The sequence below is a fragment of the Anticarsia gemmatalis genome, chromosome 6, assembly GCF_050436995.1.
Source record: "Anticarsia gemmatalis isolate Benzon Research Colony breed Stoneville strain chromosome 6, ilAntGemm2 primary, whole genome shotgun sequence".
Lineage (NCBI taxonomy): Eukaryota > Metazoa > Arthropoda > Insecta > Lepidoptera > Erebidae > Anticarsia > Anticarsia gemmatalis.
In genome coordinates this window covers 12,012,183-12,036,254 of record NC_134750.1, presented here as the reverse complement: position 1 = coordinate 12,036,254, position 24,072 = coordinate 12,012,183, and the positions used below count along the sequence as shown (strand labels likewise).

Sequence of the window (24,072 nt, the reverse complement as noted above, 5' to 3'; positions counted from 1 at the left end):
AGCGATTTAGAATTAAGGCACATTTAATTTAAAAAACCTTATTTAATGTAATATGTACATATTGCTAGTACTAAAGCAAATAAATTGGTTAAGAACAAAATAAATTTATTTTATTTTAACCCCCTCTAAATATTTATGACTAGAATTAAATAATATTTGAGATGATTAAATATTATAACTAATTAAATATTAAAAACTATTAGCAGTTAAAATATTTATAATATAAATTAAGAAATAATGTGACAAGAGTAATACAGGAATGTGAATGAAATATTAAGACACGAAAAAAAAAACTATAATAAAAAAATACTTCTTAATAAAAAATATCTAATAAACAAAAATAAATAATCTGGCAGTACCATAAAATGTATAATAATGGAATTAAATATAAAATGATTCATACAAGACAATTTTAATGAGTAGAATTAGGCACGGTTTCACCACTTCTGGATGAGTACCAGATAGCTTATCAATACATATAAAACTCTTTTGTTACTGAGTGACTGACAGACTGATGGACAACACACATCCGAAACTACTGAGCGTAGAAAGTCGGAATTTAGTATGAAGATTCCTTATGCTGCGTCTAGGCTGGGAGAGCCGAGCTCGAACGGAGCACGAGCCAAGCGCACTTTTTCATAACGCGTTCGAGGCTCTTAAGTCAGTCCACGCAAAACAATAATTATTGTGTGCTCGGTGAGTGCTTGACTCCTCTCGCGTAGACGCAGCTGTAGAAAGTGTCGAGAAGTACTACGATAGGACAGTTGCCATCATACATTTGCTGTCACTTTATCCAGCAGTTAGGTTATCTGGCACTTATTCAAAAGCTGTGAAACTGGTCGTTACGCTATCTTACATAAAAAACTAATGTTCATATAGCTCTACAGTTATGCCAATTTCAAACGAAAATGACATATATATTCTAATTCATTACATTTAAGGCCAGTTTATCACCTAAAGATAAAAAAGGAAACGTACTGAATGTTCTTTTAACGAAATCTCTGTAACAGTATGGCTATACGCTTGTCCCCTATTACAGGGGAATAACATTGTTAATAGTGAAACACGGATGTATTTCGTTCACCTCTACTAGATATATTCGGCTTTCTAGCATCTAGCGTGCTTTCAAGGCACTAATTTTGGCCGCAAGCTGACAATATTAAAAATAATATTATATTCGTTTAATAATAATACATAAAAAATTTAATTTTTTGCGGACCATTGCTATAAATTTATTTCTTAAATAGGTTTTCATAACAGGTGAAACTGGCACTTATTACTAAATTTGTCAATTATAATTACAGTTGTAAATATAATTTATCTGGTGAGTTCGTTTAGTATGATAGAGAACAGTAATATCAAAATGGAGTATGTTTCAGAAATTGCTGATGAGGCGGTTCCTTTTAGTTTCTCTGTTACACCTTCGACTGGCTGTGAAATAAAACAAATATTATACTGTGTTAGAATGTTGAGTGAAAATATGATATACTTAATACGTGCTGTAATATTTTGTTCAAAATTGTAAAAACCGATAAAATCATAGTACCTATTAGAAAAGGAAACGTAATTTATTTTCATTTGTATTTTTTTAATTTTATTTGGAGGATAATTGTTATATGTCAGTCAAATATTATGAACAAATAATTTAATCAGTCAAAAACAACAAAATACCGTATTCATTCACATGTTATTTTTTTTTCTAAATTATAATAGCCTTCTAATAATTAATTTAGGGCAATTGTAAATAGTTACGTGTTTGTTGAATTTGGAAATACTCTGTAAATATACTCATTTAAATTTTATTTATGCTTACCCTTTCAGTGATAGCCTTTACTATTGGTTGCGGTCTCATCTCTCCCAAAGGAATCTTCATCAAAAACCTGTTCCTCTCGCGGCTGTAATAAATGAATAATAATGAGACAACTGCTTTAAGAAAAAACAAAAAATTGCATAAATAAGAAAAAATAAAATTTGTCCAAAAAGAGAACTCTCCGGCGGGGAATCGAACCCCGGTCTCCCGCGTGACAGGCGGGGATACTGACCACTATACTACCGAAGATGATGCTTGAAGCGACAAAATTTGCTATCAGTAGCCGAACACGATTAACTTTATCGTAAAATGAAATATGGATTTTGACGTGCATATCAAAACAAATGATAATGACTATGAATATCATAATCGAGTTAATTCTTGCATTATTCATACTATTCCATACTATAATAAATTTTGTCCTTATGTATTTTTTGTGTCTCGTTGTAACAATTAAATACAATTTGGCAGGATAACAGAGTTCATCTTAAGAAAAGAGTAACTCCTGTTTAAAATACCGTTAGAGGTATCAAAAACTATATAGTTACGCAGTATTCTTGCGTTTCATAGGTTAGGAAAGGTTTTAACAAGAAATGGCTGTCTTATCCACATAAGCAGTATTCCAAGTATAATAATAATCATCCAATTCCTAACAAAAGTTTTTCTCATAGAATTTCAAAAAATCTTTAATTCAGTACAAATGACTTACATTTTATGGTCAGCAATATGTTTGTCGTCTTGTTCGATCGCGTTGAACCTCCTCGTGTAAGTGTTGCTGAAGGTTTCGTTCGCCAGTACGTAGAAATATGGAATGCGACAGTCGGGGAAGAAACTGAAATAAGAAATAAACATAGTGTTAAGAATGTCAAGAATGCAGTATGAAGTAGAACAATATAATTTCATAAATTAACGTTCCATTAAAGAGGACACCTTCTGTAATTAGAAGGAAGTAAAATTTATTTTTAGGGTAATAACATAAATAACTAGTACAACTAATTTCATTACAAAACTAAACTATAAATAACTTTTAACATTAAACTAAACTAAAGGAAGTTGGGATAACGGTCTGGTCAAATGCAGGTTCATATTTAATGTTTGTAATTATAAGTTTGCACATTGTTGTTGATTCTCATGAGCTCTTACAATTTTTAAACAAAGTCTTGTCTTTTTAATTTTTAAAAGATTTCTAACACTGCAAAAGGCGTTTAATGTAAGAAATTTGGACTTTCTATTCGTGAAGATACGAAAACAGATTGGAAAGGTCACCCGCACCCACACACCTATGGAGTATTGGTGCAAGTAAACGTAAACCATCTTAAAAAATGGATTTACAAAAGTAGTATTATCAAAGTTAGTTCTACTAACTTGTGTTTCCCCCGTCTTTCCTCCACATACATCCTTCTGACATGCGCATGGCACGGCTCGTAGTTGAGTGAGCACGCGAGCTCCACCACGTTGGTGCGGAACAGCCTCGTCAGAGGCAGCTGGTCCTTACTCTTCACCAGCTGCCCGTAGATCGTTGATACTTTCGAGATTAGGAACTCCTGGAATCAGAAGGGAGGGTGATTAAGCTAATAGTTTTTAGAAGGTTGAGTTTAACATTAATCAACATAATAATTTTAAGGTTCTTTTTTGGGAATAATTTGGCTAAATCCTTAAAAAAATCATAAACTATGCTGCAAATAGAATGGTTGCTAATGTACTTTTTAATTATTTTTATATTTATTTTACCACCGAGCTATTCGAACGTAGACGATTATTGTTTACGGTCAAATGGCCCGCGTTCGTATTTGATTGCGTTCGATTTGGACCGTTCAGACTGAGTACCCATAAATTAATAATACTAACTAATTTTATTTATTACCCGACATCTGTCGAATTACACCGACACACTTTACACTGTCACATGTACTTTTACTTAAGTCTTCTAGACAATATATATAATTATTATATTTTGTTTTTAACATACATAGAAGCCACACTATGGTAATTCCCCTTACCTGCCAATCCCAATAAATATGCCTAGTCATATTGCAGCCGGCGCCATCAATAGTGAAGAGTTCGAAGCCGTTGAGCACCGCCTCCCATACGATAGGACTCCTCTCCTTGTCGAGGTAGCCGAGGATGTCCATAGCGAGCTGAATGTCTATGTCTCCTGCCACGTACAGCGCTAGCACGTCACTGACTATCTGAAAATATCATATTTAAATATTATTGTTTTGCTTCATTATTTAGTTATCTTTTTGTGATAGGTACTGTCAATTACAAAAGATCTTTGGCAGTCGTAACCAGCAGTCAGAAGCTTAAAAGTCTGAAAACCAGTCTCACCGAGGATCGTCGTGCTTTAACCCAGACAACTCAAATGTGGAGGTCTGATAGGCAGTCGGTCCATGGAAAATACTGATACTCAGTTGCATCAGTTGAAATTGGAAGCCGACTCGTACATAATTGGAAAAAAGGCTAGACTTACGTTGTTAATATAGGTAACTGTAAATCTGTTTTTTTATAGTATACTTTCAAATAACAAATGACACTTACTTGTGCTCTGTTCAGCTCAGCGATGGAAAGCATATTCTCTTTCAAAGTCTTTGCAATGAGTATCCAAGTAACGGAATCATAGTTGACGCGGTAATACCCTGAAGCCAGAAAATACACTAATCAATAACCATTCAATATGCTTATAAATTGTAAGTAAAAATTATAAATAGACACGTTACACAGTAAACGATTTGGGACTGTTCTTGAAAGTCTTCGCAAGGCCAAAGTTCGATTTCCTAGCAATATAGATTACAGACATGCGCCTAGCTATCGACAAAGCTGCTCAGAGCGCTGACCAGGTCTTAAGATCTGATCAGCACCTCTGGCGGGCGCCGTACGAACTAATTCTAATTATTTATCATTTTAAATGTCAAACTATCGAAATTATATTTCTAATCTGATAGTTCAATAGTACTGTACTGTATAAAACCGTGCTACAGATTAATTAAAAATAAAAACTAAATACGACGAAATTAAAATATCTACGACGCCCGACGCACTCCTTTTTGTATGCATTGTATATGTTACTGTAAAAGCCCGAACTGTGGTAAATCCTAAGATTTTCCGGTAAAACCTAAGATTTACCAACTCTCAATGGTAAAAGTCCGAACAAGCCAGAGTTTAAAAACTATGTTACGATATATAAAAAAATCTTTCTTCATAACTATGTTTATAACTATTTCATGGTATAACTATATACTGTGACATACTTATAAAAGAGGAGTTTTGGGCAAAGCGACATGGGTAGGTTAGGTTAGAAGGCTAAGGTGGGAGCGAGCGAAGCGAAGCTCCCACCTTAGCCTTCGTGGTTATTTTTTTTTAACCACCCAGAAGGAGGAGCCCCGCGAAGCGGGGCTCCGGCGACATCTCGACATCATCAAGTGAATATAGGTAAAAGTTCGAAATAAAAGAATTGTTCGGACTTTTACCATTGCGAGTTGGTAAATCTTAGGTTATACCGGAAAATCTTAGGATTTACCACCGTTCGGGCTTTTACAGTAACATATATATTGTAAATATTATACTGTATAATTACAAATATTTTATTTTTTGGCAAGTAGTCATAGTTTAGTTTAGTATTCAATTAAAATTATGTAAAAAGCTTTATATGAAGAACTAAATTATCGGATTTTGATTGATCGGCTATAGAGTTTCAATAATACTACATAGAACAGGAAAGAATTCAATAAATCGTGTTATGGCACGCCAGCGCCTACGCTAGCTTGCTATTCAAATGACTTTGGCAAAAAGTCGTTAGCAATGCATCGCAATGAATCAGTTTACGATCGAACATAAATAGATTCATTGCTAACCCAAGGACTTGTAGTTCACTAGTGTTTTATAATGAATACTTTAAATTATGACTGTATTAATGGGGATTTGTGGTACAGAGTAAAGGAGATTTTGTTGTTCTTTTGTTCTTTGAAGTATTAGTTATAGCTATTTAGAGGTTATGAGTTGGAAGTTAATTTTTGGTGGTTAGTTTCTCATCAAAATAAATCGCGAGATTTTGATGTTTAACGTTTCTGTAATTTAAAAAAATCTTATAAACCATTAACTATCAGGGTTTTTTTGGACGCAAACATTTTAGTTTTATTTGATAAGTTAGAAAAACCAATATCATTTAATATTATTTCGTATTTTAATTTGTGTTCAAGTACCTATTAGAAATTTAACTCCATACTTCTAGGTACAGCAAGAAACCAGAATACAAGGAGCGTAGGTGACGTAAGAATCCTTCATACCTTCTTTTACTATATTCTGAGATATAAACCAGAGTCACAGACGTATCGGAACGGAAAGGGATAATAATATGAGCCTTAAACATATACCTAATATATTTCAATTCTGCCTATTTCATTAAAAAACATGTAATACTGTGACTATTAATACCTGATCCATTTCTATTAAGCAGAATCCATCCATCATTAAGGTTCTCTCCGAAGGTATAGCTCTGAGCGCCGATGGTGAACCGCGGCCGGTAGCAGTTGAAGCAGTTCTGATTGTTTTGAACGATGTACGAGATCGGAATCAGGTAATCCGTCTCACCACGGTTTTCGTGGGTGAAGCTGAATTGACGCTGAAATATAAAAATGGGAAATTAAATATTTACTCTATATCAATTTTGTTGGGAAAGAATCAGTTATCGAAGTAAAAATCACTACAATGGCTCTACTTGCATAATACAGTTTTAAGAACCGCATCCTCGGAAGATAACGTCTTTGTTAAGAGAATAATATTGCTATCCTAATTATGGGGGCTAGACTGAAACACTAATGGAAAGTAATAAAAAAAAATGCTTTTGAGATGTGCTTGAGCTCCTAAGAACACCAACTTGCTGGATCTACTACCGTACATACTTAAATGAATAATCGTTTGTTGTAGCTACGTTAAATCTAAATCACCACACATAACTGCTATGCTACAGTCAAATGAAAGGAACACAAAAAGAAAATTGCTTTAAAACTGTACATGGATTTACGAACCTGTTTCAACTGGATTGCATTAGGCGATCTATCTCTCAACACTTGGACATTAATGACTGGGTACCCAGGTCGTCGGAGCCAGGATCCAAGGATGCGGGACGCGGTGGAGCCGTTGAAGAACTGATGCAGACACTCTATGTTGTCACGATCCATTGTCGTCGTGAAGTCTTGTAACGAAATGTATTTACCTCTCCTGGAAACGAAAAAAAGAAGTTTTCAAAATAATAATAAATAAAGAAGAAAGCAGTTATACGAGTTTGAGGGATAAAAGCTCGCATCTTCCACGCAAGTGGTCGAAGTCGAAGACGAAGCGGCATGAAACCTTGCATGCCGAAAATTGGTTCAATACATTTCTTAAGGGCATGCAAAGCCCCACCCCACCCTTGCCTAGCGTGGTGCCTTCTCTCGTTTAGGAGGAGACCCATGCCCATCTGAGGGACCAACACGTTAAAAAAAAATATATTTTAGAGATATTTTAGTACAGGCTGCAATAAGCACAGTAATATGGTAAACTTTAGTCTGTCAACGAGTAGTTCTTAGCTATCAATAAAAAAAATGGTTTTCTACCTAAATAGTGCATAATATATCGCCGAGTTTACTTACTTCGAATTAATATAGTTTACTAGCGAATTATGGAACTTATCAGACTCCACCCAGTTCTCCAGCATCCACAATATGGCTCCAGTCTTCATCTGCACCAGCTCCTTGTATCTGGATGGTATCTCGATGGCCAATGAAGAGTTGAAGGTCTCCAAGGCTGGGGTACTCCGGTGCCAGTCAAGTATCATCGCTTTGTGCCTCATTTGATGACCGTATGCGCCTAGTGGAACCCGATGGGAATTTAGAATGCCGTGGTTATACTGGAATAAAGAAATGAATATGTTGATTACTATTAAATTCAATAAATCGTAATTACGTAGTTTGGCATACCTATTACCTATTAGTATAGTAAAACGTAAAAAGTAGTACTTAGAATAACTATTGTGCCACAGATCCTTTAAAAACATACAGACAAGTACTTGTGATTTCTTAAATGTTCGTTCTACGAGGAATCGATTTAGAATTCTTCGACGCCTTTGGTGGCGTGGAAACCACCTGCACGAAGGAGTTGTTATTATATCTTTTTTTTAATTTACATACTACGTTCGTCAAAGAATAGCGATAAATTTAGAACGAATAATGCATAAACACATTAATAATTAATAGCCATGACCTTGTTGTATTTAAATCAAACGACCTTGATACGAAAGGTAAGTACATTTCAGCAACTGAAAAGCAATTTCTAATAAAAACTATATTTCTTCTAACGACTTTCACCGTCGCCAGAAACTACGCAAATAGAATGTTTACGCGGCAGCGTAGAACAGTCAACACCTATATTTCCGGTCATTCGAGTCCATTACGACCATTCTTTGACACGTTAGCTATAGATGAATACAAGCCAATTATAGAAGAGGTAACGAAAATAGATATACGAGCCAATAAGTGATATAACATATCATCAAGAAAACCGGCCAAGTGCAAGTTAGTTTCACGTAGGAAGGCTTCCGTACCACTATTTTTTTAAATGAAAAAAAAATAACATTTGACGATGACTCCCTGAATTATTGATTTTATTATGTTCTTTAGTTTTTTTTTGGTAAAGCGACCATAGAAATTTTAACCAATCATATGTGAAAATTTCAACTAAATGTTACGGTTCATGAAATACAATCTGTTGTCAGACAAACAGACAGACAGCTAAATCTAAGTCTAAGATAACATATGAATATTTTTCTATAACTCTGATTTCCTATTTATAAGATGTATTGACTGTACCGTCGACATCAATAATCTACCTTTAGTACAATATTAGTCACCCGTTTCTGAAATTTAGATTGGTCTAATAGCAAGAGTATCTTTTTTTTCTGGGTTTCTGAAATGCAGATATATTTTTAACTAAAAAGGCAGCTATTTAATGGAAGAAATTCCATATTGTTTATCTTTCTATAACAGATTAAACACAATAACATACTTCTACGCCTAGGCATTCATTTGCATAAAAATTACACCTCTCATCTTTGTTGTGTGTGTCACAATACAAGAATAGTCAATGGAATAGTTTCAGCCTACAATATAAACAGCATTTTGTATAGGTATCAAGACGTTGATCTAAATATAAGGTTTATGAAACAGAGAACATGAATAAGAGTACAAATTAAATTTGAAAAGAAATAAGAAAGTAGGTAAACTTTGCGGCGCGGTCGCATTTGTATCCGACCGCTGATCACTCGGTCTCGGGTTCGAGTTCGATCGCCCGGTAAATCACAATAGATTCGCCCCCTATTACATAGAACTAACATTATAATCGGCTAATCGCGGCTCTTTACTATCTAATCTGTCTGTCAACCAACGCCTGAAAAATAAACATATTTCTGACATAAATGTAGGTATCTCTTTTTTAAACATTTCGTTAATAATCCAATATTACCTACATAGAAATGATCTAACACAATTTACATTTATTAGTTGTATTTCTTTCAAAATAACACCAGACAACATCCTTCTCCATTTAGGCAGGCAGTTAAAAATAAATTCTAAAAATATACAAAAGAGGAACTAACACAAAAAACGTTTGAGTAAAACAGTTAAATCCTGAAACACGGACGGCTGTTAAAAGCATAAGTGTGATACATGGAGCACTCATTGGGCACTTCCGACAGTGGCGAGATGTATAAAACAAGACTGTCAGTTACGTTGTTGGATTCGGAAGAAACACCTACATACAAAAACATTGGCTGCACGTGATCATTCTAGGTCAGCGTGGTTTCAACGAGGATGAAAACAGGATCCGTGAATAGAGGAATTTCATTTAACTATGTGGGACATCGTTTACTAAATAATTTGTCATTAATTTTGAAAGCACTATTAGTAATAAGTGGATATTTGTCATCTTTTGAAAGGGTTACAAACAGTTTTTTTTGAGAAAGCAGTACAAACATTTCGGGAAAATATATGTTTAAACAAATTATTTAATCCACCCGATCTAGCTTAAAGAAGCTAAATTTCAAGAATCCAAGCAATCATATCTCCGAAACGGTAAGTCCTAATTGAAGTTGAATGATCAGTAGCGCAATTCTCTAGTGTCAAATATCGAGAACTTGACATTTAAAATATACTGCTGAAATAGTTCTTACGGAAACCGTTAGAGGCGCGAAACGGATTTCCATGTAAAATTTCTCGATAGCCTGTTGTCGGTAGTTGATAGTAGTAGAGAATCGAGCTACAGCTAGTTTTTTTAGCTCTAAAAATTGCTCTTGTATCACGGGGACTGTTACAAACATACAAACAATGGACACAAAGTACAACCAGAGCCGAAACAATTATTTGTGGATCGCATAAATAATTGTCCCGTGTGGGAATCGAACCCACGACCTCCCGACGCAATGATAACGGCGTGGTGACATAAAGCACTGTGCCTCGGAGGTAGTCAAGTTTGTTACATACATTTATCACTCCTTACCTGTGTCATAAAATAATACGCCAAATACGTAGCCATGCCTTCCTTGAACCACTCCTCCTTCCACCTGGTCCTCTGGATCTCCCCAGGGTTGCCGAGCCAGATCCTGCTCAGCTGCTGCGCCAGTTCAAACGTCATCATCTCGATCTGTTTGATGCTCGTGAACTGATCTATTGTGACTATACGGTGAGCTCTGAAATCGTGCAAGTATTTTTTTATTTCTATTTCGTTGATTCCACCAGTGATTTTAGAATATTAATTCTACGGCACTAGGCTCGGTTTTTGGATTTTATCGCGCTATATTGTCTGTATACGAAGATTACGTTTTATTTTTAATCTAGTATTTCTATAAACATTAGCAAATATCATCAACGATTAGTAAGTATAGAAGAGAGATTAAGTCTCAAGGCAGTTTTTACAAGCTTTTCTTGATGGCACTCATATTGACAAATGTTTTAATTTTAAATTATTTCATTTTGATCACGAAAATTGAACGATTAACCATAGTTTTTATGCACTGAAGCTTGGCCCAAAAAGGATTTTAGAATTGAATTTATTGATAAGCAGCATTCAGTAAAAAAAATATAAACTACATCAGCGGACATAACAATGTTAGCCCTAAATAGTAGAAGCGAGAATGTATTAAATAACTCGTAAATCATATAACAATCTATATACAAAACGTCATTATTAGTTATAAGTGTTGTGCCAGCTGATGATAACTCGCGCTTATTCATAGCGACCTTGCGCGAAAAATAAATAGTTCCTAAATAGCATCTAGGTCAAGTTTCGCGCGGAAGAATCGTTTCTTTGAAAACTAATGTTTGGCCCGCCATTAATGTTTCTCATGATGTTATTTTGTTTTACTTTTATTTTAAATGATTAGTAAAAAATGTTGTTGACATAAAATTTTATTTTTTCGTCGTGTCGTGATTCATGTTGTTGAATAGTTGCTATGAGGTTTATTTTGAAAAATCATTCACGTGTTTCTGCAAATTATCCATCTTAAAACTCCTAGAACTATATTTGTAGCGGCAATGGCCTTGCTCATTCACTTTCCTAGAAATCTAAAATTATACGAACACAATGATCATAATAATAATGATCTTAGATGTCATAAAGAACTATGATACGTCTTTTATCACAAGATGTTTCGGCCAAATTACAGTAACCTTGGTAATGGTTGCACTCTCAATTCAAGTTATATCTTCATTGCATAATACTCGTTTACTTTAATATTATATTATAGTTATGTCTACAAGTTACTTAAATATAAAATCGTAAGAATACTCACCCATTTGTAAGTAAATTCCAGCTCCCAACTTCATATCCAGTTATAATCGTAGGTACTGCCACCAAATTGATAGGTCCTTGTACCAAAGGCCTGCTCTTCTTCGAGTATTCTTGTATCAAATTAATAATAGTTATGCCATAGTTTAATATGAATTTGAAGTCGAAGATCTCGTCTATCGGAGCCCATAGGATTAGAGTGTCATTGGAGTGGGAAGCTCGTGCTTCTTTGCTTGCGAACGTGGAGTAGTGGAAGCCAACTTGATGTAGACCGACTTGAGGTGACGGTACGTAGTCTATGATCAGATATTCGTCTTTAATGCTGAAAAAATACATCAATTAAGTATTTTTGTACTGCATATACATTTTATTTATATGAAAAACCAAAAATATAATACTAATAGTATAAATACGATATGTTTTCGGTCACGCTTTCACGGCCAAATCGCAGAACTGCTTTCATTGAAATGTTACATGGAGGTTATTTAAAACCCTGGGTCAGTCATAGGCCACGTTGCCGCTTAAATTTTTCTATAAAGCGCTAATGGTGGATGAGACTTTATACGAAAACTAAGTGACACTCAGTGAACAAGTCATAAACCTTTATAACAGAATTTTGTATTTCAGAAATGTTAAGGGCCTTCTTGACCACGGCTCTTAATATTAAAAAGATGTATAACTAATTAGAGCTCCCACGACATTTATTAATTAGACAGTTAAAAACACTTTTGTCGCGAACGGAAGCTAGTAATTAATACAAATTATTATACTTAGTATATAAATCACTTCCTCTAACCCAACAATGTTACTAATGATAACATTATGCTAATATTCATTCATAACAATTCATAATATTCAGACTTGAACACAATAGTCGCGTGCGTGATCGTATTAGTTGAGGCACTAGACTATGAGATAATATCCGAAATGACCCACTGTCTGCTCCACTTTATTACTTAATAGTAGTATTGAATGAAATAAATGCGTTTGGATTCAGATACAATGCAATCTGTACCTCGATTCTCATAAGACAAATAAATTGTACTGATAAAATAGTTCCTACGAAGCCCGCTAGAGGATCAGTACGGCTAACTATCGGAAAATTTTGTAGGAAAATCTGATCAGCGCCTCTAACAGGAACTATTTTTGCAGTAAATTAAATGTAAAGCTTTCGATACTCAGTACAGAAAGACGTCGTCGTGGTTATTTCTCCATGACGTTAAACCACTTTTTGTTTACGTTTAGGTATATTTAAAATATAAGAAAATAACTAAAAATTATATCGAATTGATTTTTTAACTAACAAGTGGCTCGACCCAGAATCGCTTTGGTTAATAGTTATTTTATCCAAAGCCTTAACAATTGACACACTAAAAAACTCCTTGAAAATCGCCCTATCTATTTTTAAAAATTACGTAATAATAAATATAGTGGATTTTGAGTTATTCGCGAATAAACAGACAGACGTGGCTAAGGGACTTTACAATATCTAGTAACGATGTAGTGACCATCAACCAGTATTTGGTCGTGACCATAAAACATACCAAAACATACTTCATTTGCTACATATTGTGAAAACCATGTAACCAAAATTGGTACGGCCCTATGAACTTTAATTTCATTATACCAAATAAGTTTCATGTGTGTCTGTATAAATAAAGCAACGTACTGAGCGGTTCAGCTATTTCCTACTACTATCAACTGTCGACAACCGGCTGGCTATCGAAAAAATTGTACAAATGTGATAAGCGGCTCTAACGGTCGCTGTAGGAACTATTTATGCAGTACATTTTAAATGTCAAACTCTCGATACTCGATAGTATCGACTATGGAGAATTGCGCTACTGTTTGCAAGATCACAAAATATGTTTGTTAAGTTGCTTAAGAAATGCAAACTGTACTTATGCGACATCAGTGCTAACAAAAAAGGTGTCAAAATCTATTAATTTATGCGATGTGTGCATATACTTGAAGTATTGGTTAGGATAAATATTAGGTTAGTGAATAGCCGAATCAGCTCCTCTTTATAATAAATCGAAAGTGCTTTATCGGTTAGAAATTCCGATAGATACATCCCAGTATCGTATTCACGATAATATTGATTTAGCCGTCAATACATTGTTTTTCGGGCTGTGATCCTTTAAATTTTATCTCAAAAAGGAAATCAATTTAAGAGCTAGGCATTTCAATTTGTCTTTTTAATACAGGTTATTCTTTCCTAAAATAATAATTAATATAGGTTTGCGATAATATCGAAAGTCACAAAATATTTTTTGTGAGTTTATTTTTTATTGATTTAATATTTCTAAGTATTTTTATAGACAAAACCACAGCTCTATACCAGTCAATAAAGAGCGTTCGTCAATATAAATTTCCTCGACGTAACGCTTATTCGGACCGGTTGACAGTACAATAATTGACACAATTCTCAGCGGCTCATGTCGAGCGATCACCTTTTAGGGCTCGGCAATGTGCGGCCGTAGTGTTGCCGGAGTGTGGCTGATTAGAGGAAGTTGTACAATGGAAAATAAATGATGTAAAATGTGTCAAATAATGCGCGATTTTTTATGTATGTAGGTATACTTTTATGATGTTTGTCTGTGTATGAGTGTTCATAATGATTTTTTATCTTTCGTACGAAGATTTACTGCGGTAAAAATCCTTTGTGTTAATCCAGGTTGTTATAAGCTATCAGTGTACCTAATTTCATTAAATCCGTCCAGTAGTTTTTTCTTGAAAGAGTAACAAATATAACATACTTACCCACATCGACACTAACACCTATCATCACAAACTAGTAAGATTATATTTTTAAAGCTATAAAAAAACCGCAATTGAAGTCGCAGTCTCTATAAGCTTGTGTTCCATAAACCTGCTTGAACTGAGACCACAAACTATAAAACTTAGACTCACTACAAAAAGTGGAAAGTTGTAAATATTTTCTATTTCCGATTAGCCAACAACTGTGATAGTGTAGAGAGAAAGCCTAGGAGAACTGGACACTACCTTGTATAGAGAAGGAAATTATTTGTACCCGTACAATAGCAAGATGATCTAAGACTGATGTAACTGGGGCAGAGTTTCGTGTTATATCATTGTAAATGATCTAAGTATTTTTAAAAGCTAGGACACATATTATATTGAGGGCATGCATAGTCCCCAACCCGCACTTGGCTAGCATGGTGGACTCAAGGCCTAACCTCTCCCTCATTACGGGAGGAGACCGTTGCCCAGCAGTGGGACATTAATGGGTTAAATTTATTTATTTATTAGGACACAAATTGTCACTGAGTAAAGATAAATCGATTATTGAGACACACTTGCATTTATCTTACAATAAAAATACAAGCTCCCGACGCAAAGTATGAGGTTAGGTCCAGGACCAACGGCTTCACATAATTTCCGAGTACGATCTCAACTTTCTAACTAGAGCAATCTCTGAAAAAATCTTTGACCGAAAAACTCAGAAAAAGAGAATAGTAAGAAGTAGAGAATCGAGCTACATAGGTAATAATATACGGAATACAAAAACACTCACGTGTCTCTCTTCTGTTCCTCAGCAATACACAGAGTAGTGTTAGTATATTGCACTTCTTTATGATTCTCTATGATGTATACCCTGAACTTGAAGACTGCTTCAAACTTTGTGTTCTCGAAGCAAGGGAAGAAATACTTCGCCTTATTAGGAGACAGCCTTGTTGTGAACAGGTATCTGAAATGAAAGGTAACAATAATTAGTTCATACAAAACATCACGCTTTATAACAGTTAGGAAGGGGTGTTTGAAATACATCTTCGTTTCGTCATTAATATTGTTAGCGACATGTAATAGAGGGCTAGCTATTATACCGGGCACGTTACCAAACTTCGGACTATTGTTTTGAAAAATGTAATATTAAGTAAAAAAGACTAATAGAACTTGACCCAGGAATCGAAACGGACACACGGTCAGCATTTGGATACACTACCGACAGCGCTACAAAGCGAGTCAAGTCGTGGGTATAATAATATAGTCGTTATCCGGGATTACCTAAGGCTTGGAATATCCCCAGTCTTTTATACTTTAGAACATTCAATCAAAGTTTAGTGGGCGTAAACAATCAGTGGGCTAAGCAACGCTTAACGCAGTCATTCTACAGATGGGTGACCGCATAACGGTATTTGAACTGAGCGTTTTCGTGCTTCTAAGAACATGTAAAAAGTCAGTCTCAGTTGTTGTCTACAAAGATAACTATCGTTAAACCATATCAAAGATCTTTCGAGCGGTTTGAGCAACTTTGACACCAGGTTGACCACTAACTATACCATAAAATAAGAAAAAAGGCCTAACGTTTGGAAAATTCCCAGTCTTTACACCTTAGTACGTTCAATGATTATCTAAGGAAGCAAAATGTTCGCAGTTAAAGTGTCACATTCGTTTATCACCTTAATTGCGCTGCACCTAGATCTCAACTGGCACTAATAAGGCGATCTTCAATTGTTGTGGGTGTAGCTAACTGCCACAACTCGTAGAAAATAGCTCCAATACACGCTATATACTACAATGTAAAGTATATGAACCACGTAGGCATATTACAAGGTTTTTTACTACTACATTATGTATCAGATATAATGATCACTTGCTCTAACGGTGAAGGAAACATCGTGATGGAATCTTGTATACCTAAATTTGTTTAATACATTTATTGAAGGCACGCAAAGTCCCTATCATGCACTTGGCCAGAGTAGTGGACCCAATTCCCCTCCCTCTCTCAGGAGGACCCTTGCCCAGCAATGGAAAGTACAGGGTTAAATTTATTAAAGATGATCAAACTGCGAGAAGGCACTCGGTAGAGATTAACTACTGTTTACTAAGACGACATTAACTTGCTCCGCAAAACTCGGAGATAAAATCAAAGACCACTAATAATAAATTAACCACATGTTGGTTTCCAATGACCACTTTTATACACCGAAAAAGCTATCAGCAACTTCCACACTATTTTGTAAGCTGACTGCTTGAGTCAATTGAATGAGTCACGTGCGACCACGGCCAATGTCATCTGTGCCAAAATGTCACGCAAATCTAGGTGTATATTTTTTTCGAGCAATTCGGGAATAATTTCAGTGTTTCATGTTTTTTTAGAATAGCCCATAAAATGTTTTTACTTCCTCGTGTATAATAAGGTCAGATGCAGGTATGTGGTTTTATACGAAATTTGCACTATTGAAAGAATCCTATTAGCTATCTAGCTATAAGTTGTTAAAGTACTCATCATAATCCATTCATTAGTTTTGGCGTAATTGAGTTACAAACATGCAAACTTCATAATATTATACCTTACGGACAGGCCCGATTTCGTAGGAATTTCGATCCCATCGATTCTATACAGACATTGTCAGGACAGTTAGAAACATATAAAAAAAAAACAATTTAGTTAAGTTGTTCAAAAGTGATGTGCATGCATCGGTGACTCATTTTATTTACATACATTAAAATAAATTACATCATTTTGAAGATCTTAGTATTGCTACGAATAAACAAATAAAAAATTTATACGCACAAAACGTTTTGCATCAAATATTAGACAATTTTTTTGCATAAACCTACACACACAATTCTACAAGTCTATCCGAAGTTTGTCGGTGACCCTTATTTGGTCCATTAGCCACATAACAAGCTGTTCAATTCGTGCTAACTTGTCAAGGTATGCATCAAGGCCAACTCGCTCCGGAAATCTTTATACGCACAACACAGTTGCAGTGCGAGTGGGAACATAGTAAGATAGTAAAAAGACAAGATTGTTTATAAATGGAAGGGAAAAGCGGCGATCGTCGCGGGTTTGATTCCCGCTAGTAAAGTACTAACGCGCTCTTCTAATTTATAAACATTAAAACATCTACAATTGTTCGCCCTAAATTAGCGACAAAAACTTTAAAAAAGATCGGATAACGCGTTTCCGAGTAATCGGTAAACATACCTAAAATCAAAATCGAATGAAGAATACTTAAATTTTTTTTAAATTATTTTTCACCTTTTTTTCCATAAATTTTACAAGAATCAAACAAGTATAATAAATTTGTTATGTACTTATTATAAATATAGTATTTTATATGAGATGCTAGAAATAGTGCGCTCTTGTTCTAAAACAAATTCAAGGTCAAATCGGTCATGTTTGTCGGTTTATAGGGCAAATATTTGTGGGCGGAAAACAGCCATAAATTATGAGAAATATCCATAATCTATTTGTTATTATGGCTTGGTTTTGATAACATTAAAAATATAACAATGGTAATTTAGAACTATTTCCTTAAAAAACGAAGCAAGAATAATCAGAATATTATTATAAATATAATATCATGTTCTACATGTTATTTGCCAGCATTATTCCATGTTCTACATGTTATTTAATAGGTAGGTTTGACGGTAGCCTTTTTTATTATTTATAATTCTATCGAATTTCATAAAAATGGTTTGACGCGATATACTAACAAATACACTTAAATAAATATTTACAACATTTGTACATATTCACAAGGATTATTAGTTTTAGGATTATTAGAGTATTGTTTATAGAAAGGAGTTTTTTTGACACCATACTTATTCGGATCCTTAATCGGACTATTTGTAAAAAGCCTGACTGCTGAATCTAACTGCTACATGTATATCCCATATGTTATGAGTAGTGAACCGAGACAATGGGCAGACGATTTATTTAGTTAATTAGAATACTAAAGTGTATGAACATTGAATAACTAGCTTATTCCCTCGGCTCCGTCCGCGTAACATATAATTTTATTCACAGTTTTAATCTATCACTTTGTAAGGTTGGTAAGAGTCTCCTCCAGAACGAAGAAGGAGAGGTTAGGCTTTGAGTCCACCACCAAGTGCGGGTTGGTGGTTTTGCATGCCGTCAAGAAATGTATAAATGATACAAAGTAGTTTAATTTTTTTATTGCTTTTGCATTTAACATAACCATTAACTGTTCAAAAATCTTCAAAAATTACGTAAATCATTTCGAAGATTAAAACAATTAGCATAATACTAAACTTACGATTTATGGATTTTGACCATAACATACCGCAGACCGATGTGGGAGGAAGGTTGACTGCGTACTTATATGGTCCTCGGCCTTACGCCAACATGAACATAGATAAAAACTAATTTGCAAACGACTTGTTGTAGATTATTCAAAAGATATTTTTCTATTAATATTTCCTGTATACTTCACATATAGTTCTTTAAAACAGTTTATTAATCCTTTTTAAAAGGATTCTATCTTCCCAACCAATTTTGTGTCACCTAGTGGAATCAAGATTAAACCCCTATCCTATAGAGAAAAAGACCCTTATTCAGAGGCTCGATTCTCCACCGTTATCGACAAGCGGCTAACTATCTAAAATTCTATACGAAAACATGATCAGCGCCTCTAGTGGGTACCGAAGAAACTATTATTGCATTACATTTTAAATGTCAATCTCTCGTTACTTGATAGTAGCGACTGTAGAGAATCCCGCTTCAGATAAGGAAAAATGTTACTTAAAATAGTTAAATTGTTCGATAATTCGGAAGAAAATAAAAAGTACGACACAGACACTCGTGCCGTTTTAATAGACAGGATAATTAATGTTTTTGTGTAAATTGACTGAAATATGATAATGATGATTGTTGAAGGTCGAAAAAAATTATAGCGCTAAATTGTGTCGAACAATGTGTGCACACCAGTTGATGCTAGTTATATTTAAATCTATACAGAAATTGCTACAAGAATGGGATCAACAAAAAAAAATTGTACTTTACGGATAGTATACTTTACTTAGCTGATTGATTGTTTCACATTTTAGATATAAAAAGACAGACACTAAGATATACACACGCAATTCTCTACAGCCGGTACTGTCTTTAGAGTTTGACATTTAAAATGTACTGCCAAAATAGTTACTACGGAGCCCGCTAGAGGCGCTGATCAGATCTTCGTGCGAAATTTCCCGACAGCTAGCCGGTTATCGGTAGTAGATAGTGGTAGAGAATCGAGCTACGGAACACGTCGGGATTACCAGTATAGTCCGAGATAGAAAAATCTAGTTGGCGAGCTGTTTCAAAAACCTAGAAACAATTTTTTTACAGGAATATTATACAGAATAGATGCTTCAGCCGTGTGTATGACGTCACACCTGATCTAATTTAGTTTGTTCATAACCTTGCGCTGCATTGAATCAGTACTCTCAATTACACCGAACGATTATGTCATCGGACAATAAGCTGTGGTTTTTATAAGTAATAATATTTATTCATACTTTATTAGAAGAACTTACGTGGCGCCGCTCACATACGCAATTTTGTTGGCTATTTTAACCAGTTAGTTACATACATACATAATATCACGCCTGTTATACCCAAAGGTGTAGGCAGAGGTATATGAAATACACCCGCGTTTTGCCATTAACAATAATGGTCCTATGAAAAAGAGATGTAAAACCATCCCGTATTTTAAACTGTCTCTATACAAAACATTGGAAGCTAGTAATTAGTTTTTCAGTGAAAGAGTAACAAATAAACATCCATCGTATCCATCAAGAAAAATATTTAAAATATAAAAGGTCATTTTGAGGTAACTATGGTCAACTTGCGGTCGGATGATACTTTGTAGGTTACGATTATTCACACCTGTGCATATGATTTATTTCTGCGTGTATACCTATTAAAACCATTCGAACCATTTATTTTGTTACACAAAAAAAGACATCAGAATCACAGAAGCAGCAGATGATAGCAGGAATCTCGGGTCGGGTAAAGTACTATTGGTCTTTTCCAATTTATATTAGAATATTTCTCAAGTAAAATCCGAAGTTTGGTAATGTGCCCGGTAGCAATAGGTTTCATTGTTAATGGTGTAACGGGAATGATATATCATGTAACAAACGTGATATTATGTATTTATTTTGGAGTCAGTCAACCTGTCTGCTACGTGTTTGCCGTATAGCTTTAGTTATTGAATTCCCGGGGTTACAAATATTCTCCATGTGTTTTTTTTAATTTTTTCCAATTTTAACGCAGCCGTCTTACGATATTTTTCCTGGCTCAGCAATGTATTTCACGTGTTACGGAATCAATTACGGCTAACAAGTGACTGACTACAAAGCGTCATTTTCTTATTACTTGCTAACACATGACTTTGGTCTACACGTGATAGTCATTTGTTGTGTCCGTTTTCGGCTGCCTCATACAGAGATCCATTTCCTACAACTATTGACTAATAACAACTTAGTAATTATGGAAACGTCCGAAAAAACAGTGTGTATCGTAGGAATGACTATTTAAAATCGAATTTTAAATGTCAAACCTTTTGAAATAAAAAAATCTAGAAGATTTTAAACAAAAATATGTAGAGTGATAAGATAGAAAAAAGTAACGATTTGAAAATTATTTTAGTGTAACTAATAAGAAGAAAGGACTTATTTTTCGCTTTTCGTAGACAGCTTTGGCACGCACGGTTTATGTTTATTAGGTATAATAAATGTAATTATTTGTATACTTCCAAAATTAAATACAATAGCTGCTTCTAACAGGCCAACGTCAGCGCGTCTGCTGCATAAGTCTGAAGGTCATTGATGTTCTTAAATCTAAATCTTGTATGCCTTCGTCAGCCACAAACCTTGCATACAAGGCTCTTTACTAAGTTGTTGGACTATAGTGTTGTTATGATGTAACAATATTCGTAATGAGCTTAGAATAGCACTTCAGAGAAAACGATACGTTGTTTGTAAACACGAACAACAAACATCATGCTGCCAGAAAATAAACGAAACCAGACAGTTTTCATTGAATGACTTAATCTGTCATTTAGTTGGTAAATAAATATAGACGTAATATCATGCCTGTTATACGCAAAGGTGTTTGAAATATGCTCGCGGTTCGCCATTAACAGTGTAAGTCCTATGTAATAGGTGGCGAGCCTACTGCCATATACCGGGCACTTCACCAAAACTCCGGACTAATGTGAAGAATAATCTATTACAAACTAAAAAAAAAAGCCAAATAGCATTTTCTCCGATCTGGGAATCAAACCCGGGACCTCGTTGACAGCAGTCAAATACGCTACCGACTGCGCCCCCCAGAAGTAGTCTATTATATATTATATATTGTACAACCATTTAGTTTATAAGCTTGTTAGTTTATTTATTACATAGGTATCAATCAATAAAAATATATTTTTGGAAATTTTATTAATGTAACGATTTTGATTTCCTAAAAGTTTTTTCTTATGATGAAAACATTTAAATTGTCTACTCATATTTAATAATAGTTACTTCGAAATCGAAATAATGGTTTTTCCGTAAGCCGAATAAAGCAAACATTCCTTATCTTTTAAGCGATAACTCTTATTATTGTTATACAAAACTGCAACAAAAATGACTGAATGTTTATTATTAAAACAACGAGGTTTAGGTCAATGACAAATAAATATAGTGTTTGTAAAATAAATATGACTAATTAGTGAATCAGAATGACCTACAGTTGCAATGACATTTAGTTCCCAGTACTATACAATATTATAGCAGTCGTTCCTTGTCTGCTTATACCTTCGAAAACACTGAGGTCACCCATCCTCGGTACAACTATGGTAAGCATTCTTCTTCTTCTTATCGTATGGTTTGTGGTCAACCTAGTGTTAAAGTTGTTCAAGCCGCCCCAATGCCTGTGACGTGGCTTAGTGACTGATATCTGAATAGACAACAATTAGGACCGACTATTTACGTGCCATCCGAAACACGGAAATGGCGAATTCGAATATCACTAGGTCACCCATCCATGGAATGACTGCGCCAAGGGTTGCTTAACCCACAGATCGTTTACCGACCGGTGAGCGCAACTGGCTATCTATGAGATTCATCCGTGCGGATGTTGTTGATTAGCCACGAGCTTCTTTAATATAAAACTCATGATTGCAATAAAACGTCTGCATAGACGTATTTAGCACTTTAGTTACTAACTAGACATTGAATGAAATCATTATATTATCATACAACCTCATACAATTAGCATAGGTAATGTTAAATCGACTGGCGTGCTCAGCGAACCGTCGCAAAATTGTATTGTCTATTTTTAAATGTCAAAATTTTATTCACGTGGTAACCCACGTAAAAAAAAAGTTAAAATAAATATTAAAGTATTGTAAAAGACTTCGTATATTATTGAAAGCGAAACGTGTATATAAACTTTTTTAGAAGCTAGGTACTTATTTCTTTGATAAGATTTGTAAATCCGTAACAAATATTTACCAAATAAATTTTGCTGCAATGTTTAAACCGCAACAAGATAATATTAGACTAATTAAGATATTAAATAAATACTTACTTATAATCCTTGCTCTGTTCGTCATAATATTTGACCAAAAATATGCCATTTCCATCTTCAGTAACACGTCGTCGGTACCTTATTCTGATAGTATAAAACTGTTTATTGACATTGTTAAACACTTTCAGTGATTCTTTCAAATACAAGTGCAATTTTCCATGTATACTGCTATGTTCTAGAATATCACGGTTTCCATCAAGAACTTTAATTCCTTGTATCTCCAAATCTTTCATATCCAAGTTTATAACATTCACATTAGGAGCATTCGCTATTACAGTAATAATTACTTCACAGTCGAAATATGATCGATCGGTGTGCACATAGGGATAAATATTCAGTTCGTATTGTATCGGATACACTGTATAATTCAAACATTCTTCGTCCATCATTAGATCAATCGCATTTGTATACGAGAATAAACAGATAACAAAAAACGCGCGAATTATTTTACACTCCATTTTGAAAAATAAATTTTGTTTTCGGCCTACTCGGGCATTTTTAATGTTACGTCGAATTTTAAATTTCCCGCCAAAGAGCGTTCGGAAGCGTCCGGACGGTACGCGCGCGTAAATGCTTGTGTTGTTTCGTTTTCTCGCTATAGACTGAAGCTAGGCGCCAGACTATACGGCCAGTCTTACTTGAACTACCGCACCCTTCTTTATTCAGCGTTAGACGGGAGTATAATGGTAGCGTCAATATAATGTCACAGGTCAAGATATACTGGATATGGTACTATTTTGTTTGTGCATACACAGCCCGCCTTCAAGTGTTAATTCTGTACGGTTTCTTTTGAAACATATTTTTGGATAATAACATTTGCTATTTATCATTCGTTGTATAATTTGCAAAATGAAGCTGTGTTGTTTTTTACACCTAGTTACAAAATTATATGTAATGGCAGTGAGAATGGCTTAATCGTTAGATATCGTGGGATGTGATGTTATAAAACTGGTATTTCCTAACAAAAAAAGGTTGCATTTGTTTATACCTATTTGATATGTAAAATTAACTATGTTTAACTAGTTCGAAGATCAATCAATGTTTCAGACTGCAATCATTTTAATTTCAATTATCTTGAAATTAAAATATTTTTACAGCGAACGCATTGTGG

At 34.6% G+C, this 24,072-nt stretch overlaps 1 protein-coding gene and 1 non-coding gene across 2 annotated transcripts; both read right to left on the bottom strand.

The window, feature by feature from the left end:
* Positions 1-144: 144 nt before the first annotated feature.
* LOC142973770 (leucyl-cystinyl aminopeptidase-like) lies at positions 145-23,527 on the bottom strand. The gene is made up of 13 exons (XM_076115767.1): positions 22,962-23,527; positions 15,162-15,335; positions 11,628-11,945; positions 10,337-10,526; positions 7,438-7,694; positions 6,835-7,027; positions 6,242-6,428; positions 4,349-4,446; positions 3,811-3,999; positions 3,176-3,354; positions 2,520-2,642; positions 1,814-1,895; positions 145-1,431 (listed from the first exon to the last, which is right to left on the bottom strand). Exons 1-13 carry the CDS (start codon positions 23,417-23,419, stop codon positions 1,318-1,320), a joined length of 2,562 nt encoding a protein of 853 aa, XP_075971882.1. The 5' UTR covers positions 23,420-23,527; the 3' UTR covers positions 145-1,317.
* On the bottom strand, positions 1,988-2,059 carry TRNAD-GUC (transfer RNA aspartic acid (anticodon GUC)). The gene has a single exon. It is a non-coding gene; the product is annotated as a tRNA-Asp (tRNA).
* Positions 23,528-24,072: the final 545 nt, after the last annotated feature.

Bases quoted from the DNA above. Each gene is read 5' to 3' on its own strand.
- LOC142973770 (XM_076115767.1), bottom strand. From the start codon at position 23,419: ATGGAGTGTAAAATAATTCGCGCGTTTTTTGTTATCTGTTTATTCTCG. The intron at 10,527-11,627 runs GTGAGTATTCTT...GCACGATTTCAG, and splicing joins TGGAATTTACTTACAAATGG to AGCTCACCGTATAGTCACAA. The intron at 2,643-3,175 runs GTTAGTAGAACT...TTCTTATTTCAG, and splicing joins GAAAGACGGGGGAAACACAA to TTTCTTCCCCGACTGTCGCA.